Below are 15685 nucleotides of genomic sequence, written 5' to 3'. Positions count from 1 at the left end.
CCTTTATAGACATCAGGTACAGACATATTGGGGCGGCTGCGGCTCAGGTGGTAGAGTGGGTCGTCCAATGATCAAAGGGTTGGCGGTTCGATTCCCGCTCTCGTCTAGTCATGTGCTGTTGTGTCCTTGGTCAAGACACTTTGCCCGCCTTGCCTCCGGTACTGCTCTCACACCTGTGAATGTTGGTGGTGGTTGGAGGGGCCGTAGGCGCGGATTGGCAGCCACGCTTCCGTCATTATATAGAAAGTGTAAAAAGTATTCACCGCTCTTGGAAGGTTTTCCTCAGACTTCCATTCGGTGACTCACCCAATTCAACACAGGTGCAGCTAACTGGTTCTATAAGTCACACAATTAGAGAAATGGAGTTCACCTGAGTGCAGCAAATGTGTCTCAAATTAAAGTAATACAAGAAGACTAGTATGTGGAAGGTCCAGTCATTGGTGAATCAGCACTTCTGGCAATAACTACACCATGGAGACTAAAGAACAGTCCAAGTAACTCTGTGAAAAGTGCAGTACAGTTAAATCAGTCATTAAGAAAATGTAAGGTATATGACACATGAGTATAGCAGACCATCCTCAAAACTGAGTGACAAGAAAAGACTAGTGTGGGAGGGCACCTATGACTCCTCTGAAGGATTTGCAGACTTCAGCAGCTGATAGACACTTAGCTTACAACAGCAAAGAGAAAGCCACTGTTGGGAAAAAAAAAGCTTGTATTTCATCTAGGGTTTGCCAAAGGGCATGTAGGAAACTCTCAATCCAAGCTGAAGAAGGGTCTTTAGACTGATGAGACCAAAATTTAGCTTTTTGGCCACCAGACTTGATGCAGTATTTGGCAGACATCAAACACTGCACATCATCGCAAACACACCATTCCTGTTGTAAAGCATGGTGGTGGAAGCATCATAATGTAAGGATGCTTCTCAGCAGCAGGCCCTGGAAGGCTTCTAAAGTTTGTGAATGCAGCAAAGTAAAGGGAAATCTCAGAGGACAATCTGATACAGCCAAGGCTACACAGAAATGGTTTGAAGACAACGAGGTAAATGCTCTAAAGTGGCCGAGCATAGACGTCAATCCAACTGAGAATTTGAGACTGAACGTGAAAGGGGCTATTCATTCACGACACTAGTGCAAGTTGACAGAGTTTGAGCAATTTTGTAAAGACGAAAGGGAGAAAATCGCAGTGTCCAGATGTGCGAAGACTGACTGAAGTCTTTTTGCATAGGCACAATGCTGTAATTATGGTCAAAGGTGTATCTACTAAATACTGACTAGACGGGTGTGAATATTTTATACAAATCAGTTTGCACTTTAACATGGAGTCTTTCAAACACTTGTTGAAATTTCCACAGGGTATGTTCACATCTTAGCATGTTTGTGAACACACTGAGTCTGTCACACACAGCACTTTCACTGAGTAATACAAAGGTTTTTTGTTTTTTTTTGTCTTTTCATATCACCTGTCTCTTTCTAACGGAAACAACAGTTTCTCGGGGCTTTTTTGTGTACATGAGGTCAGACTCACCTGTAATCAGTAATCAGCTACCATGTCCTGTCAGCCTCCAAGGATTCTGTGGTTACCTGAGCACAAAAAACAGTATCATCAACATGACATTTTGCAATCTGGTCAGACTCTTTCAAAAATGAAATTGATTTACCTTCATATGAAAACTAGGGTTCAATATCCATGTCATCATCAAAGCTGTCATCCTGAAATTTCCTCTTCTGTGGCTTTTAATGAGGGTGTTCTCAAGGGACTGTCAAAACAATAAGCAACAGAGTCATGAAATGTCTCCAAAACAATTCATTTACACCATGGACAGTAAGGAGTAGCTTGTGACTGAGACAGCAGCTAACGTCTCAAAATATTTTCACTTCACACAGCTTTATTCATGTTTACAACCACAGTTTTGGTTAACTGTCTGACAATCAATGAGACACATGCCTGAAGATCAAATATTACCACAGAAATCAACTCTGTTCTGTTCCAGAACTCCACTAAAATAGATTTGTGACTCAGTCTCAGTATGCTCAGGACAAACACACACGCAGAACAGGACTGCACATATATTCAATTTTGGTAACTTGTGTTGATACGCAGTGATACAATTGTTCTTTTGTGAAGTGCAAGTAATGTAATAACGAGGGCTCCAGACCGCCACCAAATGCTCACATATGCAGCTGATTCTGTCTAGATCAGTCTAAATTTATAAACCTATACAACTTTGTCTGTGGCCACAGTGAAAGTGTGTTTTTGAGAAACCTAAGTTTATCAGGTAATCACAACAATAAGCATGGTTTTACATGTTGAATATGACATAAATGTGATTTAGGGACGGATTTAGCATTCAGAATAAAGAATCTTTTTCAATTACAATCATCCTGGAAACCATACTTTAAAAAAAAAAACGCTTTGAATCGATATCGAGCAATTTTGATGCATTTCAGGCACAATATAGGAGTGGAGACTTCATTTTGGCAGGTGAAAAACTATTACTTGAGCTTAACAGACCCTTTAAAGCTATTTCAGGCAAGCACATGACACACAAGTCAACTGAGAATGTGATTTAGTAAAATAAGCACCACACTGAACCTGTAAACTGTGGCTTTGTTTCAAGTACATCTTTAACTACTTAACCACTAATAAAGGGAAGTGTCACATTTATGCTAGATCATTGGAAACTGCACTAAAAGCAATTTACTTATGCAGCAACTTCAATGTACTCACCCTGCAGCTTTTTTGTCTCAGCGTCTTGAAGCTGCATTGTCAGGAAAAAACTGCAGGCTGGAAATAAGAGTTTCTGTGTCTTCTGTTTCAGTCCGAAAACAGCTTTAATGGCGTATTTAAATCATCTTAAAAACATCCATGAACGCTCTTTTTCACCATTAAACATTTAAAAGTCTACAGCACCCTCAAGCAGCTAAATACCAAAAGGCACACATCACTCCTCCTGTACTAAAGTCTGCATTTATATTTCAACACAAACAAATTTATGTTTATCATTAGGAACAGATTTATCTGATGTAGACACAAATTATGACACACAAGCAATTTCTTGTTCTTCCACCTGGTCTGAAAATATCCATCAATGCAGGGACAGCACATTGAAGATTTTTGCGGTCACAAACAGACCTATTCATTTAGTGTCTGACTGTTTAATGTCAATCAGAGCATTTTGGGAGCGTTGAAAGATGGCACAGTTTAAAAACAAACTGGGTCCACCTTTGTAGACAGTCTGTCAGAAACACACACATACATCCAAGTTGCATGTCCACACTGTAGCATGTGTATGAACACGCCATCACACACACAACACGTTTAGAGTCCACCGAGTTAAATAGTTTGATCTTCAAGCTTTCCTCTTTTCTTCTGCATTTTCTTTCCAGACAGCGCCCCCTTCTGGGCTCCTCTCACCATGCCCTTGAACTGGCCCTGCAGTTTGGCACGTTTTCTGCGAATGTAAAATTAAATCATGTTGGCCTCAGGAAATGTTAAATACATCAGTTTTCTTTGAGAGTTTCACTGAACAGCTGCTCTCACCTGCGATTGAGCTGGGCCTTCTTCAGAGGGATGTAAGCGTAAGGATCGAGCTTCCCTTTTTTCTTCACATCTCCTTTTCCTTTCTGAAAGAAGCAAAAGCAGACACTCAGAATCAGTTTCCAGAACCACACCAAATCCCAGTCCAGCCACTTCCATTAACACGTTTTTTTTTGCATGTGGTCGGACTCACCTTTGATTGGTAATCACCTCCAATGTCCTGGCGGCCTCCCAGGGGTCTGTGGATACCTGAACCTCCAGCTGAGTGACAACAAAACACAAACATTGTCAACATGACATCTAGGAAGCTGCTCAAACTGTCACCTTAAAAAACTCAATGGACCTTTATATGAAAACTGGGGCTCGACGTCCATGTCGTCATCAAAGTTGTCATCTTGAAACTTCCTCTTCTGGGACTTTTTCTGAAGGTTTTGTAAAAGTAAGGTAAAATAGTGAACAAAACAGTCATGAAATGTCTCCAAAACAATAAATCCAACACTGTGTACAGTAAGCACTTACACTTTTGACTCCCGCCTCTTCTAGGATGTCTTTCATCTCTGCACCATCTGTGAGAACATGGAATAGTTACTGTTGCAGCCTGTTCAGAAATAAAGCAAAGTAAGGGACTGTATTGATTCCACTTGCCTTTGTCTTTCACGTCCTCCTCTTCATCATCTCTAATGATTAGCCGTCCATCTGAGGTCACTTTAAAGCCGTGGTCAACCTTGGCGCTCTTCTTCAGTTCTGGGTTTGTGGCTGAGGAACAATTGAAATCATGTTAACACTACAGAATGCAACAAGCTTATTTCTTCATGAAATCCAGGAGCTGGCAGCAGAATCAAACACAAAAAAAATTAAAGGACTTCATTACCCAGCACTCTCTGGGAAACCTTGGGATCCAGGAAGTTAAGCGGGTCATCTTCCCCTCCCTCTTTAAGCCAGGCCCGTCCTTTCTGCTGCTTCCCTGCTTTCTTCTGTCCATTACGAGCCTTTCCTTCATCCTCTGACAAATCGCTGTCGGACTCAGCAAGAATGTCCTCAATGCTATGAAGGACAGGACAGAAGGTTTTTTAGAGAGGAAACAGACAAACATATATAGAAAGGCAGGGTTTGGCTGAAGGAACTGCAGTCTACCTTTCGCTCTTTGCTTTCGGTGCCTCCTCTTCGCTCTCAGAGTCGTCCTGTTCCTCCGCTGCCTGTTTCCTCCTCTTGCTGCGAGCCTCGGCCTTGCGGATGTTTGCCAGCACCTTGTGGTGTTCTGCAGGCAGCATGCTCTTCACCAGCTCAAAACTGGAAATACAGCAGATAATCAGGTACAAGCAAAGAAAATACAAACAGTGCATGACACTTTCACATCGCGGTGTTACACATTTCCAGGAGGAGACATTTGACACCATCAAGACACGTAATGTCTAAACACAGTATGACCAGAGAGGTAGGGAAAAAAATCAAGCCATAAAACAAAAAAATGAGGTGAATGCAGACCAAATTATATATGCTACAGATACAAAGGAATGACACGGTGATGTTTATGGGGAATCATGTCATCTTCAATCCATATCTCAATTCCAAAACAACATTAGAAAACAAATAACTCCTTTGTTAAGGTTAGCATTTGAATAGATAAACATTAGTGGTCCTGTAAACACCTTATAGTACAGTTAGACAGTTCTGGTTCACTGCCTTATTTAATTAATAAAGCAATCAGCCTCATTCATTAGACAACAGAATCAATCAGAGATGCACCTAAAGATCAAATATTGCCACAGAAATCAAATAACTCCACTCCAGTTTCAAAAACACAATTATTTGCTACCCACACACAAAAAAAACCCCACACAAAACACTTAACAAAACAAGATTTTACACGGGCAAGGAAGACATAAAAAAAGAAAAATCAGCTGTCATGGACATTTATTTGAGCATGTGTTGGATGGAGCACTCACCCAAACTTTCTGATAAATTTAGTGAAGATGTTCTTCAGTTTGGTTCTAAAGTGCCTCCTTACATCATCCTTGATGTTTCCAATGCCCTCCATCTGAACACAAGAAAAAGTGAAAACTCTTTAATACATGGCACAAATCTCTTTAACATGCCACTCCCTGTAACAAGAAAGCACCACGCGTACCATGACAGCAACATGTGAGGCCAGAGTCTTGGGGTCCATGATGAAGAGGATGACCTTGATGAAGCCCAAGGCGGCTTTGACGATCTCTCTGGTACGAGACGACAGCAGCAGACAGACGTTGTGCAGCAGCTGCTCCATGGTGGTCACCTCGACGGAGTCTGGAAATGAAAAAAGCAGCAGCGTGAATCCTGCTTTCAAATCACCGCCAGGAAAGTGCTTAAAGTCAGCCAGCCTACCTTTATACTCAAACACGAGACGTGTTAGCGCCAGCACTGTACAGGTGATCATGGTGACGGAGCTGGTGAGTCCTGCATACAGCAACACCAAATACTGCTCCATGGCATCTGGATCAGAGAGAGATGCTCAGTTACATGCTCGGAATGAACCTAGCAAAACCTCAAAATGAGAAATCTGCATCCATGCATACACCTTTCACACCTTTTGTGTTCCCACAGAAGCGGACAAAAGCATTTCCTATTTCCACCAGGAGAGTGTAGGCGTTCTTGCGAGCTCCGACAGAGACCTCCTTGGTGCATATGATCACCTAGAAGAGAGAACCTCCTTGTAAAAATTGATAAATATCAGCACACAGTGGTTGTGTGATTGCCAACACTTATTTTTATTGGTACCTCTGGCAGCAGCGCAGTGATAAAGTCTTTGTGTTCTTCATTTAACCTTTTCACGATGTGGATCAGACACTTCAGTCTCGGCTGAGGAGAAGAAGCAGCACAGACACGATCAAACACCGTAAACCAAGACACGCAGTTTCATCTGATGTCTTGTTTACTTTGTTCCTCTCTACAAAGCCGCCTCACCCTCTTGGCTGGTGAAGAAGCTTTTTTCAGGGTTTCAAGCAGGACGACTTTGAGCGTTTCCAGATTAGAAACTACAAACGATTTGCACTCCTCTCTCTCTGCTCCACACATCTCCTCCAGCACACGGTACGCCTTCTTCTGCATGCCCGGCTCTTTGGTCTGAAGATAAATGCAGCAACAGACACAAAGTTAACAAGAAATAAACTTCAATAGGCTTGAATTAAAAACTGCACATGAGTTTAATGGGAAATTCAGATATCTGTTTCACACATAATACAAGTCAGAAAAATGCTGAAAAGAATGTGAAAAGACAGAACTAGACCAGCGAGAATTTGACAAGCTAAAACCAGACTACACTAGCATCAGTGCTTCTCCACTTGATCATGAGTTACTACACTGATTACAGCCCACAGTTTTCTACATAGTTGCACAAATGAATCTTCGCTGAATGCCCAAATATGCACAACAGGAGGGCTTCCTTATTTTATGTACTAAAAATGATGAAAATGAAGAGGAGGAATGATAATGTGAAGAGCCATACTGATGGAGAGCTGAGCGTCACGATCAACACCCACCTCTGAATCTGAATTTCCCTCAGGATTAATATAATAAGTATCTATCCATCCATCCATCCGTAACTATTTTATAGTACAGGGTTTTTCAAACTTTCTTCACATGTAATCCACCACTGGTAAATCAGGCTGAGCCCATTATCTCCTTCATCCTCCAGTCCAACACTATCCCATTTCAAATAATCAAATTTTCAGAATAATTTCTGCCCAACCATCTCTGATTTGCTTGAATATTTTACAGCATAAAATATGGAAATTTCTAAAGATATTTGTAAAATTTTAATTTTTTATATTATCTGATAACATGTTTTTGTTAAAAAAATGTGACCATTAATTTTACTTCATATTTCAACTGATTTAATAGATTAATAGATTTAATTACTTCTTCTACTTGTCCAATATTTCAAAATATAAATTAATGGTATAATGAGCAACAACTTCAGTGAAAATGTCAGGCTTTTTTCTCTAATAGCTCCTGAGATATTGTTGCTCAAGTATTAAGATGCAAAAAAAAAAACTCTGCTGAAGTGGGTTGATGGGCAATTTAATTAAGAAAATATTGACTAATTGACATAATTTAAAATTTCACAGATACCATTTTAAATAGATCACGGTAAATGATAAAAAGCTTCAAGCAGAACAGAGATGGTCAAGCAGAAAGCCCCTTAGCAGTTGAGACGGAAAAACCCATTATTCCATCTCAACAATAATCTGTATAATGTGAACTTGTTTGGTTCACTTAAAATTATTTCAGATTTTTGGTGCACTGTATTTGGGCTGGTGTGAAAGCTGTCAACCCCACCTTAAGCAGACACATTCCAAACTTTAAAACCAAACAATATTGCTTATTTTTGTCTTATTCTAAAACCTAATTTCATATATGGGATGATTTTAGTGATCACTGAAATTTATCTGGGTGCTTGATAATAGTTGTCTGTGGTGTGACAAACACAGAGCACAATATTTTAATTGTTTTACACTGACTGTAAGCATATTGTGCAAACTCTTACCTCCAAGTACGGCCTAATCAGCTCAAACGTTTTAGTCATGGTGGCCTCATCCACACAGGGAGCCATAGCAACCACAAGGTCCATCACTGACAGTCTGGAAAGTAGATGAGACAAATGTACTGGCAGAGTAAATATACTGAAATTTACCATATCCTAGAATATGCATGTATGACAGACAAATTTCTACAGCAGCATATCTACGTTTATGTCCTACCGCGTGAACTCAGTGGACTGTGAGCTGGTCAGTCTCTCTGTGGCTTTTTGCAGGAATGTGCAGACCATCTGAGGATGACAGTTTTGATTAGTGACATGGCAAACTTAAATTACTAAAATAAATACTGCGTTACCGTGCAGGAAAATTGTGCTGCACAATGTGCAAAACTGAACTCACCTGCATTTCAGTGACAGTTAAATAGACTTTGATGGTGTCCAGTACAGCCATCCTGTAGGTTCCAGACTCTCCAGCTACAGGCTGCTGGCTGTACACGTTGAAAAGGATGGGCAGGAAGTTCTTAGAGAAGCGGCCCATTTCAGCTTTTTCCTCCTCTGCAGAAACAAACGTTCTTGAGTGGTTTGATTTAACAGACTCAAGCAGCTGAGTAGTTTCTATGTGTCGTCATACGTCTTCCTACCAGTGGAGCAGCTCTTGCTGATGATGGTGCGTAGAGCCTGGCACACTGTCAGTCTCAGGTCTGGCCGCTCATTAATAGCCATGCCAAGTGTGCGGGCCATGCCTTTGAAAGATTTTATGAGGTCCACAGGACATGTGCAGAAGCCAGGAAGCATGGTCCAAATCTAGAAAAAGAGCACATGGACACACATGCAGATCTTCAAACTTACTCACTGGGTCTGTGTATCACCAAGTTACCCCTCTGAACCCCAAAACCCACTAGCAAGTTTGAAATGCATGCTATAAAAAGAGAGAGGGGGAAAAAAGAAAAAAGCACCATTATCATAGTAAGAACCTGTAAAAACAAGTAAAACCATTGGATTTTCAACAGCACTTGAACTAATCATGTCTGAAAAACAAACAATATCCAAGCTTAAAAATAAGAAATTCAACCATAATCACAACACGCGACATTTTTCTTTCAAAAGAAAAAACTGCCATAACATGATTGGGATAAAAAACAAAAAAAATCTGCACTTGTCAGCACAACCAAAAAACAATTATTGTCTCGGCTATGATCAACAGTCATAAAAGTAGGAAGTTTACAGCTGAACTGGAGTGATTTAGGGTAAACTGCTGACTGTGCTTGCACAAAGCAGATAAGAGACAAATACAGAAACTAAATAAAAATGAAAGCAGCAAATTATACACTATTTATTGCATGGAGAGCTAACTTTTCTTGCTTTAAAGTAAAGTATACCACCTGATGGGACTTTAAAATAATGAAATCAACAGACGCAACATTATTCTTTTTTTAAATGAAAAATAAAATAAATTCAACTATAGTCTTGTCTTTCTTCATAACGTATGGCAATAGAACTTTGTCATCGTGAATAAAAGACATTTTTAAGAGCCATGGTTGTGCTGTTTCCATAGAGGTGCAGGACTTTATTTTGCAATGAAAAATTTGCCCACATTGAAACAAATGGGGTAAAAACACCCAGAAACTGCTTGGTGTTCAGAGGGTTAAAACAAGGAGACACATTAAGTCTGTTAAATCACCTGAAGCTGTAAGGTCTGGTAGACTTTGGCCTCCAGCTTCTGTCCCGCTTGCTCCAACTCTTCAGCTATGACACAAGAACAGATTCATCAGTTAATACACAAGCCTCCTTCCCAGTTACACCACCCTCAGGTAGAGCATTTAGCACTTGGTTTACCTCTCTGCTTCAGTGTAGAGGCCAGAGGGAGGAAATAGGAAACAAAGAAACCAAGCTGAGTGTTCTTCACGTGGTCCCGAATGACAGGGATCAGCCAGCTGCGAGGGAACTCCAAGTCATCGCTAACGGAAACAAGAAAAAATACAATCAAGCACAGTAATTTAAAGCACAAAACCAACAGGAAAAGTTCTCCACAGTGTCTGTGTCTCTGCATGTGCACTTACTCGTAGCCGGTGATGTTGAGAGACACAGCACCCAGCACTACTTCAGGTCCCATGCTCTCCACAGCTCCTCCCACTGCCAGGTCCAACTCACCACTGAAGGGGAACTGAGGAGTGGAGCGCAGGTCTGCCAGAGATTGCAGGGACTGTCCAGAACACAACACAAACGCTCAGCCAAGCTTTTACCTTTAACATACTGTGCTTTTTAAAGCTCTGCGACTGTACCTTGGTCATGATAGGGTGAGCTTGTTTCCCTGCAGCTCGATAGAAGCAACCGAGGACCTGCAGCACAAACGGCCAGGAGGCATGGAAGCGATAGGACAGACCTTCCTCTATGATGCTGGAACACATACACACAGTCACTGTTATCACGAGGAGCAAGTCCATGTCGTCTCCACAAACAGAAAGCAAAAAGCCTGAGACTCGCTTGCCAAACAGTTAGGGATCATACCGAAACATTTTGCAGATGTATGAGGGGTTCCCGGAAGAGGCGGTGGCAGTGATCATTCCCATTTCCTCCATGTGAGGGGCGACGCATTCAGTCAGCAAAGTCTGACAGAGATAAGCATAAATAATTCAATCAGGAGCCTGCATACACTGCAAAACAAATAAAATCAGCAATCAGCTAGTCAGAAGATAGAGGAATACAAGATTTCATTACAATCTAGAAACACCTCACAACTCCTGACACACTGAAACATCTCATTCAACTTTACCTTTAGTGTGTTGGTAGCTGCAGAAACCACCTGTGTGTGAGGAGACAGCAGGCAGGACATGGCAGCAGAGAAAAGACGAGGGAGGTGGCCCAAACTCAGAGAACTCTGCAAACTAGACGAAAACATAGAAGCTGTTGATCAACTGCCTGCAGACTTATACAACTGGAAAAAAAACAGCAATTACAAGTAAAATCAGCCATGCTGCTATGAGAAAATACATTTTATTACCTTGCCAGGTGAACATGTGCTTTCTCCATGACGGCAAGCCACGCCAGTAGAGGCTGCAGGTCGTTCTCACTGGGCAGGTAATCATACAGAGCCTGTAAATGAGAATTAAAAATGAGTTTTCACATCAAGCTTTGCATTATGACTGAAGCATACTTGTTTTGTGTGCATTCCCTCACCGTGATGATCTGTGCGTTGAGTTCTGGTGAGAGGGTCGAAGCATTCGGCTTCCCGCAGAACAGCCTATGAAAGGCCTGCATGGCACTGGCTGTCACCAGCTGCAGCCACAAACACGTTAAATTCATTAGAAACATACATTTGAATATCCATGTAGGTGAACAAAAAAAAAAAATATCTGGCTGCGTCTGGGCTTATTTGTGTGTTCTCACCACGTGGCTGAGTGTCATCACTCGCAGCAGAGTCTCACAGCAGGACTTGACGGCTCCCAGAGGAAAAGTCCCCATCAGGTCCTTCAGGAGGCCGAGCACATGAAGTGTGGTGGTGTCCTCTTTGCTGCCTGAGAGGAAATAAACATACAAAATTTGCAACTTTCTGGACAACCACAGAATCGCACACATGATTTTTGTTCATCACTGTAAGAACAAATACTGCATTTCCTCAAATAGTGGCCAGAATCTTTATTCATCTCTAATTCAGAATGCAACAAACCTTTATTTGAAGCAGGGTTGTATTCGAGGCAGGCCTTTATTCTAATTCCCTCTGTTTAATAGTTGAAATTAATCATAGAACCGACTTTAATCTGCTCCTATTGCTTTGTTAACGTTACATCATTATGCTTTTGACACGAAGGAGAGAAACAGCTCCGTCTAAAGAAACTAGTGGCACAGTTTGGGTTTCTCAGCGCAACGGCTTGTCTAAACAACAAGCACATGATCACTCTGCAAATCTTTATCTTAATCAACCTGGAGATTGCACATGTAGCTCAACAACACAAGAAATTAAACTGTCATTAAAACGAAACAAATATAGAACGATTTAGTACAACACAACATACAGTGACATTTTAGCTAACATCCATAAATGTTGCCACTCCAAAGCTACAGAAATCGTTCATAGCAGAGCTTTTATTGTGTAACACATGCAGGCCAAGATCAATTCTCCCTTCAGCCTGTATTGGTTTCTTTCAACCACAGTCTTAATCATTAACTTCTAATTGATTTCTGATTTGTTCCTGAGAAAACACAAAAGGTGCATTTCTGTGCTAGAGTGCTATATGCATGACTGGAGTACTCCACTGGTTATGATGTCTTACCTCCTGCCTGCTCCATTTCTTTTATGCAGAACTTGGCTGTGGTGACTGCAGCAGGGTGATGGGTCGGAGCGTTATCTTTAAATAAGAAGTCACTGCCTCTGAGAATAGAACAAACACCTTGCTGTGCTGCTTTACGGACCTGAGAGGAAAAAGTGAAGAGAAATTTAAGTGGTATGAGATTCCACACTTGTCATATCTCACTGAATGTTGAATTCAACAACTAATACATCAGAGACAGACAACGCAAAGTGGTTTAGCAGCTACTAGTGGGCTGATGGGGCTGACCTTTGGCTTGCTGTGCACTGTGAAGCTTAGGAGGCCGTGATAAGCCTGAAGAGTCGACGGGTAAGTCCAGACAGAGACGTCCTGCTTTCTCAGCAAAGTTGCCAGGCATGAAAGGATCTATAGATGTGCAAAATAAAATCAATTTTGCAACAGTTTTCAACAATGAACACAACGAGACAATCGGGGAGACAAATCTACTCACCCATCTGAGAGCAGAGGCGGTGTCAGACGTTGCCTGCTTAGACATGATGTCCATCAGAGCCTTGGTGGTGTCTGAGAACTTAGACATGAGCACAGGAGCAGGAACCCTAAGGATTGCAACGCACCAAGCAGATTTAAAAACATGTCCGGTCATAACTAATGAGCTGCGACATGCCCATGGGTTTGTTGTGGAGGACAGAAGATGTTTGAGCTCTACCGTTTCATGACGAGGTTCAGGAGATACGCCACTGCAGCCTGGGACTCTGGTGTATCCACGACCTCCAGGGTGGTCATCTGCAAAGACGCAGACAATTTCAGTCACAAAACCGAGATTGATTTTGATACGCCACAAGTTGTTTGCAAGGTCTTTGTGAAAACACTTAAAAAGGCAGCTCTCACCAAAGCGGCAAAGTATTCTGTTTCAGTCTCCTTCCCTCCTTGGCCACGGATCACCTCAGTAACAGCCGCCAGCACTGCACAAATCTGTAAAATATATAAGATGACAAGACTATAGCAACAGGGAAACTTTTAAAAATGTCATGTATAACTTTTCAGTGCGGAAAATTAGGGAAGTTTGCCAACATTGTAAATCAACTGTACGAAGCTATTTAATAATGTGGTTTTTTTTGACGAAATGAGCTGACGTTAGTGTAACACCCACCTCTTTGTGAGCAGCTGAGTTAGACTCCCAGAAGCGCTGCACCTTTCTGAAGGTGAGGTTGGAGCAGTCCGACAGGCCGCTGAGGAAGGTGCCTGAGGTTCTCTCTGACAGTATCTCATTTGGATCCTCCTCCATGCAGGCCTCTTTACGGCCACCTGCACCGACCTCCAGCGGACCGACCTGCAGCTCATTGTGAAGTTTCAGAGCATCAACAGTCAGGTCGCTCTTTCCTGGTTGGAAAAAAGAACAGATATTACATCATAATGAGTTGACTTCCCTGTATGTTAAATGGAAGTCATACGAGGCCACGATAGAGTTCCTATGAAATAAAAGAGGCATGACATGCATGGAATAAACAAACCATGTTGGGAGCAGAACTGACAAATATGTGTTAAGAATATATGTCACTGTGTATCTGCACTGTACTCATTTGTGTGTAACACCTCTTTTATACTTTCCAGCATGTCTATACATGTGCAACATAAAAAATTAAAAATGTATGACAACCATATCTTTGTCATATATAATATATACTGTAAGTTGTCATGAATACTGCTCTTCTCCTCTGACAGAGATATTAACTAGATAATGCATCATATTTAATTGATGCCTCTTTGAAACAACAAGGCCTGTTTCCTCGACTCCTCCACTCACATCTCTGGTGGGAAAAACTAAGACAGTGAAGTGGAATAGAGGATGTCGTCTGAGAAATGGCAAGGGGATAGACACAGAGATACAGGGTGCAATCTGGTCCATCATATTGGCTGCGTCTGCTGGATTTAAATGGATCCATGACCACAAATCAATGAGCTGGCCTGCAGTTTTTAAGTTGTTTGAAGGTGATCACTTACATGAACTGATATCCAGTCAACTTTTTCAGAAGGAAGCAATGCTGGCTTCAATCACATTGTTGTTTAATTAATACTAGTCCTCATAAACTGAGGAATTACACACATACAGAGTTATAATTAGTACACATCTCAACCAGTGTGTAGATGTAAACAGTGTACCCTCAAACAATATATACTGCCTGTACTGTATATATCTTAAATTTCCATAATGTCTATGCAATTTATATCAAGTATATACTGCATATTTGTCATACTGTTTATATGGTTTCTATTGCCCATATTGTTAATACTGTGTATACTGCTTATGCCATCATTTACCCCTACCTGTATTTGCACATTTATCAATCTTTCTATTAATATCTACAAATGCATTTAGTGTGCTCATACCCCTCTGTTCATACTGTGTATATCCATACTATATATATATTGTGTTTTCCTGCTGCTTTTGCACTTCTGGTCAGATGACAACCTGCATTTAGTTGTCTTAATACCGTGTGCAATGACAGAAAAGTTCAATCTTGTCAAATATAATTGCAGTTAAAGGTTCAAACTTTAATGACAGCTGTTTAGCACTGGAACTTCATCAATAATGAACTGTTATCTTGACGATGTTCAACAGTTTGATTCTCAGAGCTACAAACAGACAGCAGTTGTTCATAATCGAAAACTAAATTGACAGACAAGTGTGTCAAACTCACTAAACGGAAAAGGGGGCAAGAAAGGAAGTTATATTTCCGATTAGAATACGCTGGTGCTACATGTCAAGTTAGCATGTGCAGTTACAAGTTAAATGGCTAAAGCTACCTTGTGTTAGCAGTAGCGGCCAGAGACCCACGTGTGAAGGGAAACCTACCGCTGGGTCGGCTGAAGAAGCGGCTTTTAGCAGCCTGCCGAAAGCGACTCGACTGCGGGTTGGAGTCGCTGCTGTGTCCTTTTTTCCACCGCTTGAGTTTCGACCCCGTCCCGGACCGAAGTTTCCCCGATTTCACCATTTTCGGGGTTGAAAATAATCACGTTACCCCCGAACCGACTGAGAAGCTCCAGATGACTCCGTCGCTTAGAAATGACGTCACGGGTGCGCTCACGTGTCTGGCCGGGCTTTGTTGTTGTTTTAGCAGTAGGTGGCGCCATCCACCACAAACAACAGCCACAGTTTTCTGTACATGATGTAAAGAAACATCACAACACTTGTGCGCTCGCACGTCAGCTTAGTCTCCATGACAACTGTGATTATCATTATCTGCAGAAGGCGACTGTGAGAAGCTGATGAACAGGTAGAGCTGAACGCTGACCTGAGACTGTTGTGTAAGTGATGTTGTTTCCAATTAAGATCAAGGGACATCAGACACACCAAAAATAA

General features: G+C 41.5%; 1 protein-coding gene across 1 annotated transcript; it reads right to left on the bottom strand.

Moving 5' to 3' along the window:
- Nucleotides 1-2810: 2810 nt before the first annotated feature.
- rrp12 (ribosomal RNA processing 12 homolog) lies at nucleotides 2811-15386 on the bottom strand. The gene is made up of 34 exons (XM_022205868.2): nucleotides 15179-15386; nucleotides 13475-13704; nucleotides 13213-13296; nucleotides 13031-13107; nucleotides 12815-12920; nucleotides 12613-12729; nucleotides 12328-12466; nucleotides 11444-11571; nucleotides 11234-11332; nucleotides 11058-11149; nucleotides 10830-10941; nucleotides 10565-10665; nucleotides 10339-10453; nucleotides 10117-10259; nucleotides 9893-10014; nucleotides 9738-9802; nucleotides 8698-8860; nucleotides 8457-8611; nucleotides 8280-8347; nucleotides 8066-8159; nucleotides 6484-6642; nucleotides 6298-6378; nucleotides 6107-6212; nucleotides 5905-6012; nucleotides 5669-5826; nucleotides 5487-5578; nucleotides 4675-4830; nucleotides 4412-4584; nucleotides 4186-4296; nucleotides 4060-4106; nucleotides 3884-3962; nucleotides 3734-3801; nucleotides 3544-3626; nucleotides 2811-3454 (listed from the first exon to the last, which is right to left on the bottom strand). The coding sequence occupies exons 1-34, from the start codon at nucleotides 15315-15317 to the stop codon at nucleotides 3337-3339; spliced, it is 3888 nt and encodes a 1295-aa protein (XP_022061560.2). The 5' UTR covers nucleotides 15318-15386; the 3' UTR covers nucleotides 2811-3336.
- Nucleotides 15387-15685: the final 299 nt, after the last annotated feature.

The sequence above is a fragment of the Acanthochromis polyacanthus genome, chromosome 15, assembly GCF_021347895.1.
Source record: "Acanthochromis polyacanthus isolate Apoly-LR-REF ecotype Palm Island chromosome 15, KAUST_Apoly_ChrSc, whole genome shotgun sequence".
Classification (NCBI taxonomy): domain Eukaryota; kingdom Metazoa; phylum Chordata; class Actinopteri; family Pomacentridae; genus Acanthochromis; species Acanthochromis polyacanthus.
The sequence above is the reverse complement of the archived record's forward strand: the minus strand, read 5'-3'. Positions and strand labels throughout refer to the sequence as shown.

Bases quoted from the DNA above. Each gene is read 5' to 3' on its own strand.
- rrp12 (XM_022205868.2), bottom strand. From the start codon at position 15,317: ATGGTGAAATCGGGGAAACTTCGGTCCGGGACGGGGTCGAAACTCAAG. The intron at 9,803-9,892 runs GTAAACCAAGTG...CTTGTGTCATAG, and splicing joins CTCTACACTGAAGCAGAGAG to CTGAAGAGTTGGAGCAAGCG. The intron at 6,213-6,297 runs GTACCAATAAAA...TCTCTCTTCTAG, and splicing joins TCACTGCGCTGCTGCCAGAG to GTGATCATATGCACCAAGGA.